Source organism: Ambystoma mexicanum, chromosome 4p, assembly GCF_040938575.1.
Source record: "Ambystoma mexicanum isolate Mex_15411 chromosome 4p, UKY_AmexF1_1, whole genome shotgun sequence".
Lineage (NCBI taxonomy): Eukaryota > Metazoa > Chordata > Amphibia > Caudata > Ambystomatidae > Ambystoma > Ambystoma mexicanum.
Window position 1 is genome coordinate 981,298,378 of NC_090927.1, and position 20,506 is coordinate 981,318,883.

Sequence of the window (20,506 nt, forward strand, 5' to 3'; positions counted from 1 at the left end):
GGACATTCTTAGGGAGGCTAGAAAACCTAACACTTGTTACTGCTATTCTAGCAAGTGGAAGAGATTTGTCATCTGGTATAGAGGTAAGAGCATCAGCCCCATTGACTGCTCTCCCACACAGATTGTTCTTTACCTGACTCACTTATTAGACTCAGGATTGGTCTTTAATTCTATTAAAGTTCATCTAGCTGCACTTTCCGCATACACCACTTCTCATCACAAAGTGTCATGGTGGAAAGTCCCAGTTATTAAAGCCTTCATGGAGGGAGTAAAGAGGATACCCCCTCCTATAGCTAACCCAGCTCCCGGATGGGACCTAAATGTGGTACTTACCAGGCTTATGGGCTCACCCTTTGAACCCATGCACGAGGCATCCCTTAAGAACCCCACTCTTAAAACTGCTTTCTTAATAGCTATCACCTCCATTAGGAGAGTGAGTGAACTACAAGCACTGTCTATACTAGACCCCTTTGTAACAGTTCACAAGGATAAGGTGGTTCTACGCACACATCCTAGGTTTGCACCTAAATGTTCCATGTCAAACAGTCAATAGAACTACCAACGTTCTTTCAAAATCCTTCAAATTTGGGAGAAAGGAGCCTGCATACACTGGATGTGCACAGAGCCGTCATGTTTTATATGGAAAGAACTAGACCTCTGAGAAGGACTAATCCGTTCTTTGTCTCGGTGGCAGCAGGAAGAGAAGGAGATGCAGTTTCAAAATCCACTATATCTAGATGGATTGTCCAATGCATCACTCTCTGTTTCTCTCTTGCTAAGAGAGAACTACCCTTCAAGCCGAGAGCACATTCTTCTCGAGGCACTGGGGCTTCAATAGCATTCATTGCAAATGTCCCTCTTGAGTCCATTTCAAAGCAGCAACCTGGAGTTGTGTACACACCTTTACAAAACACTACTCTCTAGATGCCCACTCTAGCTCTGATTCCCAGGTTGGACAAGCAGTATTAAGACATCTTTTTTCTAATGTTCCTTCTCACAACCCACCTCCAACTCTGGGTACTGCTCGCTAGTCTATGCACAGCATGTGATTCTAAGCAGATTAACAAACATCAGAAGACAATGCATTACTTACCGTAAAAGCATTTCTGATGGTTGTATCTGCTTAGATTCACATGCGCCCACCCTTCCTCCCCGCTCGAATGGAAGGAACATAGACATCCTTTATCTCTCTTTTCTGTACTCACTCACGTCTAATAGGCTCCCTCAGGGCAGAAAAAATACAAACAGAGGGACCTCGACGCGTGAGGTGACCACTGGATGTCGGACTATGCACAGCATGTGAATCTAAGCAGATACAACGTTCAGAAATGCTTTTACGGTAAGTAATGCATTGATATATATATATATATATATAATACCTGGTCATTGGATCTCAATATGTACATAAAGTAATAATGGGTCAGAAAAACTATGAGCAAATGTTAAATTCTCTCTTTTCAAAATCAAGCCAACAAATATGGACATTATTGAATGATGCTGAAGCCACAGGTACAAATACATTATTATTGATTCCTATATCGGAAGCAGCATGGGAAAAACATATAACGCAGGCGCAATGGAGAAATCGCTAACGATACAAACTCCAGTAATAGATACTTCCAGTTTACATAATCTCAACTTTGACCACCTTGACATATTGATAACAATCAAGAAATTAAGCAGTTCTAGAGCCCCTGGACCGGATGGTCTAACCAATCTCAAACTCAAAAAACATCCAGAAAAAAGGGCAAACAACATTTTAAAGCAATAAAGCATCTAGGAAAGATTCCTAGCAGTTGGAAGCACCCAATCATAATTCTGATATTTAAAAAAGGAAACAGAAACCTTCCCATCAATTACAGGCCGATAGCCCTACTATATACAATAGGAAAGATATTTGCTCGATTAATACTGAAAGATATAAAGAAAATGGCTGTTGGAAAACAAACTAGTAGACCCATATCAAGCAGGGTTTGTAGAAGGCCTAGTTACCTCCATAAACCTAGTACTACTAACAGCATTAAAGAAACAAACTGACACAAGCAAAGAACCACTTTATGTGGCTTTTATAGACTTCCGCCTGGCTTTTGATTCTATATCTAGAGAATTATTATTGGAAAAACTAAAAGAAGATAATGGCCCGAAACACATTTTTGAAGCAATTTATGAAGTATACACACAAACAACTGTACAGGCAAGACTAACACAGGATGGCATGCTGACAACATTCTTGAGCACCACATGTTGATTGAAACAAGGCTGTGTGCCTGCAGCAACTATCTTCAACTATTATATCAGAAATCTTAAGTCTATTGGCGCAGTAAGATCATTTCCACCAAAAATGAATTCTCAAATCCTATCACACTTACTGGATGCGGATGATCTGGTGTTATTTGACTAGACGCTGATAGGATTGCAACGCCAACTAACAGCGCTGAACCAGTTTGCAGTTCAAAATCATTTGGATATCAATATCGACAAATCAAATATCTATTATGCAAATTCACCCAACTGGATCATTAAATAAACGGCAGAAGTTTAAATGGCAAATTAGAGAAAAAACTTTGGTAATAACAAAAACGTACAAACATCTGTGAATTAATATAAATACTCACAAATCAGAACAACCATTTAAAACAGCAATAGAAGAAAGAGTGCAATCCCCAACATCACACGCTATGAACTAGGTCTGGTACCAATGATACCATAAAATGATATGCTAAATTTACAAACATAGAAGCACATAGAGACACCATGATACTGATCCTAGCGAAACTTGTGCAAGGAAAGAAACAAAATCCTTTAACATGGGTCCAAAATTGTATCACACAAATGAAGGAAATAGACCTTGACCTAAACCTGCACAGATCGAATCCGAAGAGAGCAAAAACAAAATGCTGGCAAGTAGCGTGGATCCAAAATTGGAAAGAATGCCAACAAATATAGAACGTTTAAGACCGGAAATTTCCAACTTAAAAGGATGAATACCTTACTGAATTACCTAGAGAAATTTCCTAGCAAAGCATAAAGAAACTAAATAATAAGACTAAGATTTATCAATAAGAACAAAAGAGCCACAGAATAATCGATGCAGATTCTGTGAATTACCAGAAGCAATTGAAACTTAACATTTATTAACAGAATGTACAAAACTGTACTTGCTTCATAAAGAAATATTTCATAAACATTTTGATCATAATCGCACCTTGGATAACACACAAATGTGGGACCTCATTTATAACGCATCTAAAATATCACCAAATCTAGATATAATAAAATTTCTAACGAAACTGAACATTGATACCAGAACTGATTTAGAAATCAAAAATGGAGACTAAGAAATGAAATGCCCCATTTTTAAAATGATCGTTTATTATCTGAACAGCAAGTTGTATTGAGCATCGACTTTTACATAAGACGAAGTTATTTCCTTTTTATTACTTATTTCCTTTTTTTTTTTTCGTGTGATTTTGTGGCCTTCGAGAAAGCATTTTTTGAGGTTTTTCAGTCACCCAGCTTGGCAGCCACTGCACAGAACCAGTTTATGGACCTAAAACAGGGATCAAGTGATATACATCAGTCGATTTCGTCAATTGGCAACTGATTCACAATGGCCCGAAGTGACTCGAGACTGTTTTTCCAGCGAGGTTTGAGAGAGGCGTACAAAGATGAATTGCTTCACATACCCGAACCAGACACCCTGCAGTCCCTTCAGGAACAAGTCCTACGGATCGATCATTGATTGGCAGAACGAAGGGGCGAAAGACGTCGGATGGAAATAGCATATCCAAGGTATTTTCCTCTACCAGTCGGAGCTTCAAGTAGCTCAGAGGCAGGTCCTGAACCTATGCAATTAGGGGCGCTCAGTGGTCCTTTGTCCGAGACAGAAAAGAAATGCAGAAGGGATCTCCGTTTATGTCTGTATTGTGGTGCAGCTGGACATTATCTAGGTACCTGTCCTTTGCGACCACCCAAGAAGTCGGAAAAATAATAGGTCTGTCGCGTATGGGGAAGGCAACGACAGGCCCTTCTTGCCTTCCAGGTTCGGAGATGACTCTTTGAACCATGCAACCAGTAGTCCTTATGGCATTACGGATCACAGTTACCTGGCAAGACAAATCGATTGCTGTATTGGGTCTCTTGGATTGCAGAGCCTCGGGCAATTACATTGATGTGGAATTCGCCATGAAGAAAGGAATACCTCTGCTGGACAAGAGCTATGCTACCTTGGCGGATGTGATCGATGGCACTCCCTTTGCTTCCGGTCCCATTCAACAACACACCGGGGTTCTACAGCTTCAGATCGAAGAACACTGAGAAATGATTTCTCTAGATGTGATTAAGTCGCCTTCTTACCCAATAATTTTGGGCTCGCCCTGGTTGCTGTACCACAATACCAACATTAATTTGGTAACCCCAATACTAACATTCGCTTCGGATTGCTGTATTCAGGAGTGCTGTTCTTCCAGATCCATTTCAGAGGTCTCTACGATAGCTACTCAGACGGAGGGAAACGGGATTCCCTGCTTATGTTCTTTGTCGGCTGTGCCACCTGAGTATGCAGAATACCATGCTGTCTTTTCTGAACCTGGTGATATTCCCTTGCCGCCTCATAGGGCCTTTGAGTGTGCCATTGAACTACTACCTGATGCTGTGATTCCACATGGTAAGGTGTATTCCTTGGCTTCCCACAGGACTATATGGATGAATGTCTTCGAAAGGGGTATATCGCGCCTTCCAAGGCTGCGGCGGGATTTCCATAGTTTTTTATCAAGAAAAAGGAGAGCACCCTACGCCCTTGTGTCGATTATCGGTAGTTGAATATCACACGGAAGGACCGATATCCACTGCCTTTGATACGTGACATCATGGAATCCCTGCGCACTGCCCATGTGTTTTCTAATTTGGACCTACGAGAGGCATACTACTTGGTATGGATTAGACCCAGTAACGTGTGGAAAAAGGCCTTCAATACACCGTCTGGGCACTTCGAATATCGGCTTATGCCATTCGGTCTATGCAATGCCCCAGCCGTTTTCCAACTTTTTATGGATGAGATCTTTTCAGACCTGATTGGGGTGACCGTATGGGTATATCTCGATGATATACTGGTGTTTTATAGGGCTAGAAAGGAACACATATGCCATGTGAAGGAAGTCCTCAGTCGGTTACATCAAAACCACTTGTTTGCCAAGGCCGAGAAATGCCTTTTTCATCAGGACAGCATTGAATTTCTCGGGTTATGTGATCAGCGGGTCCGGCATACACATGCAACCTGCCAAGTTGTGTGCTATCCATGAGTGGAGACAACCTTATGATTTGAAGTCCCTTCAGCGATTCCTAGGATTCACCAATTTTTACAGACACTTTATACCCTGCTTCTCACACTTAACTGCTCCTTTGTCCGATCTGACTAGCCGCAAGACACCTTTTGTGTGGAATTCCAAGGGTACCCCTGCTTTTGAACGACTGAAGGAGGCCTTTCGCACTTCTGCATCACCCCGACGAAAATGGGCCATTCATCGTAGAGGCTGACGGATCGGATTTTGCTGTTGGATCAGTCCTGTTACAGAAGGATCCTCAGTCGGGAACAGAATTTCCTGCGGTGTACTATTCACGGAAATTAACATCTAGTGAACGGAATTATGCTGTTATCGAAAAGGAGCTCCTGGCCATAAAGGTTACATTTGAAGAATGGCGTTGCCACCTTCTGTGAGGACGATTTTCGGTGGAAGTCCGCATTGACCATCCAAATTTACAATACCTACATTCTCTTCAGTCCTCTCGCCAGGCCTGTTGGGCCTTTTTCTTCTCTCACTATGACTTCACCATTACCTACATTCCTCATGCTCAGAATTTGAAGGCTGATGCCCTGACTCGCTCTTTTGAGGATAACATAAGGCAGGACTGCCAGAATCGACCATTGATCGCTCCGAAGCAATTTCTGATGGTGCTCTCACACTACCTGCATACCATCTTACAAGATACCTTGGCGGATCCCATTCGGACAATGTTGTTGAAACGCCCCCAAGAAAGAGAGAGTAACGGTCTGCTGTTCTTTCGTAACAGATTGTACATTCCCACTGAGTCTCTTCGAACTGCTGTTTTACAGGGACCTCATGACTCTAAGATTGCAGGGCATCGTGGCATCCGGGCTACCCAAGAATTGGTCGCCAGACAATTGTGGTGGCCAGGATGGGCCGGTCAGACCAAGCAGTATGTGGAATGCTGTCCCGTGTTTGCCCAGGTAAAGATTCCCCAAAGGAACCCTCTTGGTCTACTGCAACCTACTGAAACCCCGCCCTAACCATGGCACACCATTGCCACAGATTTTATAGTGGAACTTCCGCCACCCAAGGGTTATACTTGCATCATGGTGGTCATTGATTGTTTCTCCAAGTTGGCCCACTTCATTCCCTTTACGAAGATTCCCTCCGTGGGGTGTATGGCACAAGCATTCCTGCATAACTTCTATCGCTTGCATGGGCTTCTAGAAAAGATCATCTCCGACCGAGGATCCCAGTTCGTCTCTGCCTTCTGGAAGCAGCTTTGTCGTCATCTGGGTATTCATCGAGCTCTCAGTTCTGGCTACCATCCGCAGTCCAATGGACAAACAGAGCGGACTAATCAGACCTTGGAACAGTATCTACGCTGCTTCACCAATGCTTCACAGACCAACTTGGCGACACATCTGGATCTGGCCGAGGTGGCATTCAATAACTGTGCATACCGCCACTGAATTGAGTCCTTTTTTCTGTTCCTCGGGGCAACACCCCAAATTGCTGCCGTTTCATCCTGTTCAGCCCAGCACCGTTCCTTCAGATGTTCAAATGGTCACCAACATCCAGAAACTTCATACCCGAGCGGCTGGTACCCTTGCAAAGGTACGCAAGAGCATGAAGGCACAGGCGGTAGAAATCGAAGTCTTGAGCCTGCATTTCAGGTTGGGGATATGGTGTGGCTCTCCTCCAAAAACTTACTGGTTTGCAGTCTACCAACGAAACTGGCACCACGTTTCCTTGGGCCTTTTTGGATTGTGAAACGTGTATCCCCAGTGGCATTTAAGTTATGTTTGCCCCTGTCTTGGCGGGTCCACCCCGTTCTTCATGTTTCCCTGTTAAAGCCATTTCTGTCCGATCCCTATGGGCGCTCCTACTTCCGTCCCGCTACCATAGACATAGAGGGAACAGAGTTCGAGGTATAGAAGATTTGTGAGTCTCGTTACCTTTGCGGTAGGCTCCAGTTTTTGGTGGATTGGAAAGGTTATTCTGCTTGTGATCGCACTTGGAAACCGAGTGGGAATGTGCATGCTCCTCGTTTGGTGCGAGAGTTCTATCTTCGCCACCCATGGAAACCGGGGGCCCCTGGCCTTTCTGGGAGGGAGCATAGTGTTAGTACACCTACCTATGCTGGGAGGCAGGGTAGTCCTTTGGGGCGAGTCCGAGTCTGGCGGTTGTATCCCCGGTTCTGGGTTTGGAGGAGATGTGCCTTCCTGGGTTCACCTTCATCTGCCCAGCACAGTTAATAAAAGACACTGCCAGAGACTTACCTCCTTTCATCTCCAAATTGATTAATGCCTCCTTTGCCTCAGGTACCATCCCTGCTAACCTAAAACATTCCTCGGTGCTCCCACTCCTCAAGAAACAGACATTAGATCCTCTCATCCCCACTAACTACCGTCCCATTATCAAGGTACCATTCCTACTTAAAATACTGGATAAAGCTGCTTATATCCAGATTCAAAAACACCTAGAATTGCATAAACTCTTAGGAACTAGACAATCTGGCTTCCGCCCACTATACGGGACGGAAACTTCTTTAATTGATTTAAAAACCCAAATTGACGAGCCTAGAGACAAAGGGAAGACAACACTTCTGCTCCTACTTGATCTTTCACCTGCATTCGATCTAGTGGACCACAAGGTCCTCTGTAGACACCTGGACTCTGCCGCACACTTCTCCTCTGAGGCTATCAGATGGATCAAGTCCTTCCTGAGCGAGAGAACCATGAGAATATTCTCTCCATCGGCAGCCGCAGACCCTACCCCCATCCTGTGCGGTGTTCCTCAAGGTTCATGTGTCTCGCCAACTCTATACAACATCTTCACCAAGCCCTTGTTTGATGATCTGGACTGTCTGGGTATCACCTACACTAACTATGCAGATGATACTCAGATTCTCCTCCCGCTTTCTGGGAATCATAGTAAGGACACGAAGTTGGTGAACAGGGTATATCTTATCATCCAGGCATGGATGGCCACTCATGGCCTATGCCTGAAAGATAAGACTGAGCTGATAATCATGGGTACACATGCCAACATTAAAAAACCAGAACAGGAATTTTCCTCATTCAATATTGACTGGAATATCATTAAAGTCTCCAAGGAAGTAAAAACCCTTGGTTTCTACCTTGATTCCACCATGTCCTTTAACAAACCGGTAAAAACCCTTGCTTCCACCACTGCCTACACTTGCAAGCTGATAAGAGCTGGCAAGCCATTCCTCTCTAACGACAGCTGCATGATCCTGGCCAGAGCCTTAATACTATCCAGAATTGATTACTGTAATGCTCTATACACTGGTGCCAATAAAGCACTATCCGGAGGCTACAAACATTACACAATAACGCCCTGAGAGCAGCACTCGGCATAAACAAAAGAACTCATATCTCCTCCATCAGACGCCAACATAAATGGCTTTCTACCAACAACAAAATACAGTTAAAAATGAGATCACTGACCCACAAAGCCTTAAACAACGCAGCCCCTAATTACCTCATAGATAAACCTCATAGAAGAATCTCGCTCAGACCAACTAGAGCTGGTAATGCCAATTGCCTGGCAGTACCTAGATACATGCTTACCACAATTGGTGGTAAGTTTCCCAGTGAAGGCTGCTAAACTCTGGAACTTATTGCCACAAAATCTGAGCGTAGACCAACCCTACCTACATTTTAGAAAAAACGGCATCAAACATTTCATCTCTACTGACCCCTAGTCTCCCATCCTCTAAGTTGTTTCCGTATTTGGCTCAGTATATTCCTACTCGCCCAATATTCCCATTTGAACTTTGTGCCACTATTTGTAAAACTATGTGTAATTTATTCTATTTTTGTGATTCAGTGTATTCTATTGCAACATGTATATTCTTGTAACTCTGTAAGCCTTGCATTTTCTTACTGCTGTGCCCTGTTACCTGGGGGTCTGGTGCACATAAAAAGTGAATAAACAAACAAACCTTCTCATAGGGTGCCATCATGTTCTGTGCGGGCTGTTGCGCGTGCGCCGATAGCATGGCTCGTTGGGGAACGAGCTTGCGTTTCAAGCCTCGTTCCCGCGGAGGCTCTGCATGCGCCGGACCTGTTTGCGCGTCAAGCCTCGCTTCCATGCCGGGTTCCTACTTAAGCGATCTGGACTGGAAACTCGCTGCGGCTCAACGTGGTTCGGGTTTGACCCTTGGTCCTTCCTTTCCTGGCCCTGGGGGTAGTCTCCAGTCCTGACCCTTCCTGTTCTTCCCTGCCTGTCCTGCTATTTCGCCTGCTCCTTCCAGTTACCTTCCTCTGGCCTCTTCCCTTCTTTCCAGAGTTCCTTCTCTCTGTGTTGCTTCACTGCCTCCTGCCTTGCTTGGGTGCCGTGGCTCTTGGATCTTCTGCAATTCAGCAGCATTGGAACACTACGCCCTTAGTCCAGCAAATCCAGCAGCATTGGACTACTATGCACTCTATTCTGCATATCTACATCGACAGACCTTCCCTGCCAGTGCTTGCACTGTTCTGGCGTCACGTTAAAAACAGGGAAGAGTCCATCCGTGGCGTCAGGAGCTGGTCCCCTTTCAATCCTGTTATCAGGGCGGAACTGGGGCCGGTTCTTTGCGCTGCCTTCCATCTTTCAGCCTACTACTTCAAGGAGCTGGCTACTCCAGTACGCAAGTCACTTGGAAACTCAGGTATACAACTGTCACGGGATGCAAAACTTAACAGTCATAGATTTCTTTGAGACATTCTCCTAGAGTTGTGTTTTCTTCTTGTGCATCTTTGATTTTGTTGTTGATTTGAGTGTTGTCTGCGTAGTTGTAGCACGTGAGATTGTACATTTTGAAGATTTAAATTAGCAGAGTCTGGTAGATGTTGAAGTAAAGTGGTGATAGTGAGGATCCTTGTTGTATTCGGCAGTTGTTCACTCGTAGAGCTGATTTGAAGGGCTTTATCCAGACGGTGTCTGTTCTGTTTGCTAGGAATTATTTTATCCAGAGTAGTGCTAAATCCGTTATATCTATTTCTTCTAATCTCTCGATGAGTGTTTTATGGCTTATTTTTTCGAATGCTGCGCACAGGTCAAGTAGAATCAGGGCTGAAGTTGTGTTGGAGTAGCGTTTGTCTTTAGGTCATCCCACCTGTATAGGAGAGCTGTTTCTGTTCATCTTGCGGGTCTGAAGCCGACTTGTGCTTGGTCCAGCAACTGGTGTTTTTCTACGTGCTCTTGAGTTAGTTTGTATACATGGGTTTCTAGGAGTTTTGCCAGGTAGGGGATGTTTGAAGTAGGTCTGTAGTTGCAGAGGTCTTCCATGTCGCCACTTGTGTTCTTAAGGAGTGGTTTAATATATGCTGATTTGAAGGCTTGTGGTACAGTCCCTGTTGCGAGCGACAGGTTCAAGAGATTTCTGATATATTCTAATGGCGTTCCTTGTGTGAGGATTGATTTGTGGATGTCTGGGCAGCAGGGGTCCATGGGCGAGCCTGTTTCCTTGCTATCTTTTACCAGCTTGACGAATGTCTCTATTGATATTTTTGGGAAGTTTTGGAGTTAGGAGTTTGTGGCTCCTTGTTGGGTCTGGTTGGTTGTGTTAGGATTGATCGGTCTGTTTTGTATGATTTGTCAGATGTTAATTTTATTTTTTAAATGGTCTGCTAGGTCGTTGCATAGTTTCTGTGACGTTATCCAAGTGTTGTCGCAACTCGGTGGGTTCCTCATTTCGTTTATGTTGTTGAACGTTTCTTTTTGTGTGTTAGTGGCTTTGTTGATTCTGTCGTCGGTGCCTTTTCTTTGCCTTTTGAATTTCCTTCTTGTACAATCGGATTTGCCTCTGGAGCTGAGTTTTCTTACCTTGGTCATATTCTTTACTCCATTCTAGTTCCAGCTTCTTGTTGTCATTTTCCATGGTGCTTAGTAGTGGAGTGAACCATTTTTCCATTGCAGTTTTTCTTGATGGGGTGTACGGTTTTTACGGGGAGATGCTGTCGATTGTTTCAGTAATCCATTTATGTAGTAGCTCTGTTTTTCGGTCTAGGTCTGCCTTGTCCAGTTTGGTTGCGGATGGTTTTGTGAGCTCAAGTTGTTCTATTGGGTTGCTTGCTTTGATGGCTTTCCAGTTCTTTTTGTGGTGGTTAGGAGTTTGAGGGGCTGGTTGGTTATTTTAGTTGGTAGCGTGATCACAAGTGGAATAATGAGATGGTTGCTCCACAGTTTCTGTATCTTGTATTTGTATTTGTTTATTTATAACGCGCAGACCATTAGGCCCAGGGGCATCAGAGCGCAATTTGTACAACAGTTGCAAGGACAAACATACAGGCAAGGAGGTTACATCACAAGAATTTAAACAATACCAGTAAATAACAATCATATTAATTACATATATTACATAGTTTACAATGCACTAGGATTAACTGAGGAAGTATCCTAGTGTGAGCAAAATCGTTAGCAGAATTAGCAGGCCAGAAATGGAGTCAAAGGGGGCAGGCCAGGGAAAATAAGACCGAGGTGTCGGGCATGTCTTAATGCTGGTCAAAGAGCCAGGATTTGGTTTTAGTCTTGAAGGTGTTGAAGGAATCTTCGGCTCTGATAGTAGCAGGGAGGGTGTTCCAGAGTTTAGAGGCTAGGACAGGGAAGCTGGTGCCTCCCGCTTTCTGAAGCTTAAACCTGGGGATAGTTGGGCAGGGAGTCTGAGTAGTTCTTAGTGGTCGGGTAGTAGAGTGGCGCGAAAGCCGACTACATAGATAGATCGGGGCCTTGTTGGCTAAGCATTTGTGCGTGAGGGCAAGAGTTTTTAGGGAAATTCTCTGCTTCACCGGTAGCCACTTTGGGCTGGTTCTGGCGTCTGAGATGTGATGGTTGCGAGGGATGTTCAGGGCCGCTCGAATGGCATTGTTCTGGGTAGTTTGGAGTTTGGAAAGGTTCTCTTGGCTGGTGCCGAAGTAAAGAGCACTGCAGTAATCAATTTTTGCCATGATAAGTGTTCTGGCTAGTGTAACACTGTTGGGGGTAGTAAGAAATGGTCTGCAGGCAGAAATAAGTTTGCACGTGTAGGCGGAGGTAGACCTAACTGCATTTGTTTGTCTCGATAGGGATAGGGTCGAGTCTAGGTAAAAGCCTAATGTTTTGATGTCTTTCGAGACACGTATGGTATTGCCGTCTATGGTGAACGACTGATAAGACAGCTCGAGTTTGCTCAGGCGTTGTGAGGTACCCAAGATAAGGAGCTCCGTCTTATCGTCGTTCAGACATAGCTGGTGCTGTGCCATCCAAGCTTGGATAACCAGGTAGACGTCATTGAGGGCCTTGGTGTCTGCCAGATAATCACCTGAGATGGGAATGAGTATCTGGGTGTCGTCCGCATAATTGGTGTAGGAGGCACCCAGATAATCAAGCACATCAAAGAGTGGTTTTGTAAAGATATTGTAAAGTGTCGGTGACACACAGGAACCCTGAGGTACGCCGCAATGAATAGGGGAAGGATCCGCCGCTGCAGAGGGTGCAAAGACCCTCATGGATCTGTTGCTCAAGAAGGATTTGATCCAGGCCGCAGCGGACGTAGAGAAGTTAGCAGCCGAGTGGAGGTGTCTGCAAAGGATTTGGTGGTTAACCAAATCAAATGCGGCGGAGAGGTCGAGGAGTAAAAGCATTGCAAGTTTGCCATTGTCCTTTAGTACTTCGATCTGAGTTTTTAGGTCTAGTAGAGCCGTTTCAGTCCCATGTCTGGGCCGAAATCCGGATTGTCGTAGGCCCAACAGATTGTTTGATTCGAGGTAGTTTTGGATCTGCAGGTAAGCTGCGCGGTCCAGTATCTTAAGCAGAAATGGTACTGTAGTGATAGGTCGGAAGTTTGTGGGTATATTTGGGTCTAGAGAAGGTTTTTTTAGTAGCGGGATCACCCAGGCGTCCTTAAGGTTGTCCGGGACAATACCTGTTTTAAAGGAGGAGTTGATGAAGGCTATGATGAATGGAGCTAAATCATGGGCAGAATCCTTAATGATAGGAGCAGGGCACGGGTCACCTTGGCAATTAGACGGTTTAATCCTCAGGATAATGTTTTCTACCTCAGTGACAGTAAGCGGTGAGAAGGTGAAGGGTTTGGTGATAGCAGTGTTGGAGGGGGTGGGCCTGGTAGGGGAGGGCGAGCGGTTCTCGCGCTTCAGGCTGTCTTGCTTTTCTTTGATTTTGGATTGAAGCATAGAGATTTTGTTAAGTAGTGCTGCTTGAATGTTAGCACACCAGTTGCTGTCTTTCGTGCATGTGTCAGGAGGGGAGACTGGGGTTTCGAGCTCTTTTAGGATTCTAAAAAGTTCCTTGGAGTTAGTCAGCTTGTAGGATACGGTTGTTGAGTGATTCTTTTTTAGCAGTGATGATGGCATCTTTATAAATAAGGGAGGCGAGGAGGAAGCCATCTTTGTGTTCATCAGATGGGTGGCTTTTCCAGCGATTTTCCGCACAGCGTTTAGCTTTGCGGAGGATTCTTAGCTGAGGAGTGAACCATGAGTTAAGATGTGCTCGCGGTTTGGCCTTCCTAGGTTTGATTGGTGCTATAGTGTCAATAGCCATGAGCATAGTTTGGTTATAGGTATCTGCTAGGGAGGTGGGATCAGAACAAGAGTTAGTTGCCGCATTAAGGGAAGGGAGTAACAGAGGGAGGAGTTGTTCCATTGTTATATTTTTTTTGTTGCAGGTGGGGAGTGCTGGGGCTATTGGCGTTGGAGCTCGCGGGGTAGCTTCGATGTTAAACATTATGATGTGATGGTCAGACCATAAGCATGGGGAGTTGTTGAGGATCTGGATGTTACAGTTGGTGCCGGCTAACCAATCAATGGTCCTGCCTTTGATATGGGTTGGTTCTTGGATGTACAAGGTAAGGCCTAGGTCTGTGAGAGCATTTTCCAGATCAGTTGCTACAAGATCTTTGGGGTCGCCACGACCTAGATTAAGGTCGCCTAGGATGATTGTTTGCGAGTTGTTTTTCATTTTGTCTAGGAGGAGAGTGGAAATTTCACTGACAAAGGTGGGTGCTGGGCCTGGTGGCCTGTAGATAAGGTGAAGGGTGGCCGTTTGGTTGGGTGTTAGTGCTATTTTGATTGACAACAGTTCAGCTGATTCAAGTTTGGAATCAGCTACCACTCTTAGGTCAAGGGAATTTTTATGGATGAAGGCCACGCCACCACCTCTTGTTTGTGCAGAGGAGCGGTCGCAGCGCGTGATGCCATAGTCAGGTGGTAATGCCAGGGCTAGAGAGGGGCCAGATGCGGCATGTAGCCAGGTTTCGGATATGGCAATGAAGTCAAGGTCTGCAGTGGTGATAAGGTCGGCTATGTCAAGAGCATGTGCTGTGAGAGATCTAGCATTAATGAGGGCGCCCTTGAATACAGGCAGTTCAACCCCTGTGGTCTTGATTTTGCAGGTGGCGGTGGGCGAGGGTGGAATGTGTGGGGCTTGCTTAGGGGTGTTAGTGCGGGAAGGACGTATGCGGAATCTGGTACCTAGTATCTTATTCCGGAGAATGAGGGCAAGGTTGGTTAGGAGTGGGTTTCATGGCAAAGTGTTCTAGCCAGAGAGCTGGGTCATTAAGGTATTGGTTAATCTGGTTGCTCAGGTGGTGAGCGCCTGCGATAGTTGCTGAGGGGCTCGTTATGGGGGTCATAGTCATGGTGGATGAAGCTGGGTGGTGTGGGTTTGGGCAGGCCAAATTATCGATCTCAAGGTTGGGAATGGTTGCTTTCGGTGGTATCGGTGGTGCAGTGGTGATAAGATTTCTGTTGGTGAAAATTGCATCAATTGTGTGTCCTGCTGTGTGTAGCTCCTTTGACCTGTTGTAGTTTCATGGTTGCTAGTTGACTGATTAGTGAACTTTGTGAGGTGGCATGTTTTTCTTCAAACTAGTATGAATTTAATGTTTGTTTTTGGATTTGCATTTTTGATGTTTAGACGTTTGTCTGTTTTTATGTTCAGGTGTTCTTTGAATGCTATTGCAAGGCCTCCTCCTTCTTTTCTTTTTCTGTTTAACTGTAGGCATTTGATGTTCATAGGGAAGTAGCTCTGGAGTGTGATTCTGTAGTTGTCATCCAGCCGTGTTTCTTTGACGAATAGGATGTCGATACCATTGTCGCACAGCTGGTCGACGATCTCTTTTGTGTGTTTTGACATTGATCTTGCATTGATTAGGTTGCAGTGGATTTTTATGGTTTGATTTTGTTTGTGTTTTATTATCTGTGTTGTCTTCTGACTGGTGTTTTGATTTTCTTCCATGTAGCTCTCCGGTTGTGGTGGTACAGTTGTGTTTGTGTCGTCGTCGAATAGCTCTTCCACGTTAAATCTTGGGTTTTTGTTTTCTTCATGCTCCTCTTCTATATCGTGTAGCTGTTGAAGGGGAGTCCTCTTGGTTTTGTGATACATGGGGTTAGGGCGTCAATCGCGTTCTTGTTCCCTCTAGGCTTGTTCTATCTTCTGCGTGGCTGTGTTCTGTTGTCTGTCTTTCTTGATTAGTTTGTTGGGTTGATTTGTTTCTGGTGAGTGGTTGATTGCGAGGTATGGTGTTAGGTATAGAGACTTTGATCTTCTGCCGGCGTTTGTTCTGTTTTCGATCTTGGTTGCAGGGGTGTGTTCTGCAGTTGTGGATCTGTGGTGGTATTCAGTTGGGTTGGGTTGATGATGGCAATACATGGCCATATGAGGACATACCTGGCCCTATGATTCATGTAACTGGGCAAGATGCCTTTTAAATATATGATGACGGCACATGGCATTCTAAGGTGACTTCATGCCTTAACAGAACTCCTTCTCGCTCTGTCCTTCTCTCCATAATGCTCAAAATGTCTGCTTGTTGCTTTCCCTGTGCTGCTTAACCCTTTATTCATTTATGTCTCTAAGTTCCTTCTGCTCTCCATCTGCCTATATTTCTTCCTTCTTATCCCTTGCCCCAACCAAGATTTTTGTTTTGTTTGTGTAGTCTTTACCTAGCCTGGACAGCTGTTGCGTTTATTCTATTTACGCTCTGTGTCATGAAATAACATATTCCCAATGTTATTTACCAATTAATCTGGAATGCATGGTTGCTACTTCCAAAAATGCTTGCTTTTGAAACGTTGAAAACCAATACCTCGTAAAGATGTCCACTTCGTAGGCCTGGTTACATTCAAGTTATTATTTGAAAGGGCCGGTTTGACCAGCAGATGTGTACTCGAGATTGTGCTGGCAGTTTCCATTTTGCTGGATTTTAAACAATGCACACTCTTCTGTAACTCATCAATAGTGCCTCTCTCAATGATTGTTGAGATTTGTTCTTTAACTACGTTGCATTTTATTTTTCAGTGTGTTTACGAAATGAAGGTGAAGGTTTGTTGAACGATTCCAAAGATTTCATGGAAATGTTTAATGCTACCATGCATTGCTTTGAACAAAACCGACTGGTAAGTCCTGATTTTCAAGTGTGAAGTTATTAATGCATAACTTTTATATAGCTGGTTACATGGTCAACTACTTTGACCATGAAAGTCATTTTTCAATTTGCATTTAACTGCTTATCTGTTATACTACTATAGGGGCAAAATTATGCAGTCACAAAAACTATTCATTCCTATTATTTCTCCTTACTATACCAACCAGCGAGCAGGGCGCTATATCCCTTGTTCTGAGGTTGCTAATAAGCGAGCTGGGCGGTACAGCACTAGGGGTGGGAGTAAATTATGAAGCGTGCAGGACAGTATATCCCTGGGATTGACTGAATCAAGAACTATGCTGCATGCTATATCCCAGAGACTGTGTATTAGTTAAAGAACCCTGAGGTAGACCACTATAGGCATCATTTACACCATAATCACAAAGTAAGTAAAAGTGTTGAACTTCACTTTTGACTCATGTCTGATCTGTTGGTTCTTTGACATAGAACTGTAAATGGTAAAAATGAAAGTTAATATCTATGTACAAACCCAAAGCAGTTTATTAGAGTGGAGGCCCTTCTTTATGGTATGCATTCAATAAAATGCAAACTTGGTCACTATGTGTAGGGTGCTTGGAATAAATCAAAAGAATCAAACTGTATATCACAGTAACAAAAATAGACATAGACATTAAAATGCAGATAACTTGGTTAATGCTGCTGACATTATTTTGCCCGCTGTGCTTTACTGTATTCTACTTATGGTGTAAAGCTAGTTTCCAGGCAGTAAGGACTGCCATTAGGCCTTGTTGTAGCAGTTGTTACTTAACTGCCTTCAGCATTCCAGCTCGAGCATGTTGGACTAAATCCATGTGACGCGCATTACCGATCAGTAGTTCTTCTGAACAACGTTGCCCAGCTTTTCCTGGTCCTCATATTCCCGCTGGCGGCGCGTCTGCTGAGGCCAGTTATCGGCGGTTTGCGTCCGGCTTGCTTCTGGTGCACATCTCTCTCTCTACCTAATCACAGGTAAGCATTTTGCTGCTCTGGGCAGTCTGATTCAGAGTACACGCATCCTTCTTTCTGTGCATTACCATGTGCCCTAGACCCAAAGCTACTCCACTTGATACGTAGGATGCCGATGTCACTCCACGAGGAGCATGCCACTCAAAAAACTGCATGCTCGACCCCCACCCCCTGCTGGTATCTCTCCCTAACACACGCTCCCTGATGTCCCACAGTGTTGAGGATCTCCTCACACAGTCCAACTAGGATCTTCTGGCTAAGTGATGCCATTTCCAACAAAGCTACTTTGGCAGTCCCCCCTGGCTAGCTGCTCCTGTGGGCTGACCGCAAAGATTCAAAGGGTGGAGGTGTTGCCCTGCTCCTCAAAGATAAACTCCAATGTCACCTGTTGCCTCATACTCCTATAGATGATTGCAAATCTTTAGTGGCCAAACTAAAAATTGACAACACCACCCTCCCTGTTACCATTATCTATCGACCACCTAAACCTCTTCAACTGTTCGAGGAACAATTGTTACATCTGCTTAATAGAGCCCACAGCAGTAATGCATCAGTTGTTTTATCAGGCACTTTAACCTCTGGGCCAACGTGCCTACAGATAAGGCTGCCCGGTCACTGCTGGCTATACTTGCTGCCATCGGCTTTATCCAACAAGTTAAGGATCCCACTCATATGATATGATATGCTAGTTTATTTATATAGCGCCTATGCACAATGTGTTTGAAAGTGCTTCAAGGCAAGGGAGGGAACAAGGGAAAATAAAATGACATTCTTACAGGCCATGAACAGCAAGGATGTGAAAATAACTATCGTACTCGGCTTAACAACATTTCAGTGTGAGAGCTAAGACCTAGATAAGGAAGGGAGGGGGAGAGTGGGAAGGAAATGGAAACAGACAGGCGACTACCGTACTAGGCTTGACGACATTTCTGGTAGAGCCGGAGAAAAACAAGAGGTGAGGGAGAGGGGTGCAGAAAGGTAGGGGAGGAACAAAACAGGCAACTATCGTACTAGGTCTGACGACATTTCAGATAGTGCTGGGGGAGGATTGGGGGGGAGACAGACGAGGTTGCTATCATACAGAGTAAGTGCATAGAAGAAAGTAAGGGGAGGAGATAGGAAAATGGAGATGGGGAAGGAGGAGAGAACAGAGTTAGCAGTCAAGAGTGGAGAAGCAAGAGGGGAGAGTGAATACAATTGCAGGAGTCAGTAGTAACACATAATGTTGCAAGCCAGGATACAAGATGAAGATGAGAACAGCACGATTCAGGGCCACCATGAGTACAAGATGCAAAGGAAGTCCATCATGTGAGTTGTGAAAGGGTGACGCACTGTGAATGAAAGAAGTCCATAAAAGTCAAATCCAGCATTGGCCACAAGACGGTGATGGTGAAACCAGAATTTAACAGCACAGGCTCCTGCAGAAGTAGGCTGGAGGGAGATGAGGGGGGAGCAGGGTAGAAGAATCAATCAAAACAGGCAACACCTGTGTGTGAGAATGGTGGGGGCACAAGGGAACATCACATGGGGACCAGAGGAGGTGGGGATGGCCTGAGGGGACAGAGGGAGTAACACAAGTTTGTGCATGCTTACCTGCTGTCTGAGCAGCTGGTCGGGCCCTGGGTCCTCCTGGCCCCAACATGTCCAAACAGGAATTGCCCTTTTCTTTGACTACCCTTCACTTCGGACACCCAGGCGAGAGATGCCCTTGATCTAAGAGTTAAGAGCAGGAAGAAAGAGGCAGGGCTAAGAAGGTGGGCGGTGCTTAGACCAGGTGACGTAGATCCACTTGCACCTGCTCCCCATCTGCAAAGGAAAAGAGGCTAGAGGGCTCCTTAAGTAGGGAAAAAGAGCGGCAAGCAGGAAGGCACCAGGTGGGTGGGGCTTAGGTCAGGTGACCTAGATCCACTTGCACCTGCTCCGCATCTGCCTCATATAGTTGGCCATACTCTTGACTGGATATTACTTCACCAAGTGCTCGCTTCTACTCCATCTATAGCCGCTTGTCCTTGATCTGATCATTCCTTGCTCACCCTGTTCATCAATCTGCCTACATTGCCCCCTAGTCGATTCCATTCCTACACAGCTCATTAAGGATAGACATTTTAAAAACATGACTCCCCAAAAAATGTTTGCGGGCTCTAAGTCATAGGTTAGGTGATATACAGAACTATGATAGTTTGCCTGTCCTCTCCGCCCGCATAAAAAAAAAACCTTGATTCTCTCATGGACGTTCTTGCTTCCATTACTACTAGGAGCATTAAGCCCTGAAACCCTTTGCCATCATTGGTTTAATGACGACATCTTTGCTCTCATGCACCAACGGAGAGCAGCAGAACGTGCTTGGAGGAAGCAACCAACACCAGCTCTGCTTGTTCTATCCAAATTGGGAGTAAAAAACGTTAAGGCTGCCTTGACCCTATCCAAATTCTCTTATTATAATAAGAGACTTCTGCAAGCTAAATCAAGTACCAAGGAACTTTTTGCGATCCTTCAGGACTTCAATTGTAATCTGCATGCTAAAGCTAGTCTACCCCAAGATCCTAAAACGTGGTGTATGCAATCAAGTGCCCATGTGGTCTCACATATGTTGGACAAACCAGCTGCAAAGCACGTATTCGCTGGAATGAACACAAGTCCAATGTAAGAACCAACAACCGTCATTCACCCATAGCTAGACATTTTCAAGACTGCAAGCACCAACTCACACAGATATGGTTCCAAATTTTAGAGGTAATCAAAACCAAGTATCTACGAATGAATGCAACTAAAAAACTTGAACAGCGCGAGGCATTTTGGATAGACAGGCTTAAAACTGTTGCACCATTAGGTTTGAATGAAG

At 44.7% G+C, this 20,506-nt stretch overlaps 1 protein-coding gene across 2 annotated transcripts in view; it reads left to right on the forward strand.

The window, feature by feature from the left end:
• The window catches only part of OSTM1 (osteoclastogenesis associated transmembrane protein 1), a 306,823-nt gene that overhangs the window by 151,778 nt on the left and 134,539 nt on the right, over positions 1-20,506 (forward strand). For both annotated transcript variants that reach the window (XM_069606553.1, XM_069606554.1), the window contains exon 3: positions 16,572-16,669. In XM_069606553.1, the coding sequence (XP_069462654.1) occupies positions 16,572-16,669 (98 nt within the window). The remainder of the gene's footprint in view (positions 1-16,571; positions 16,670-20,506) is intronic.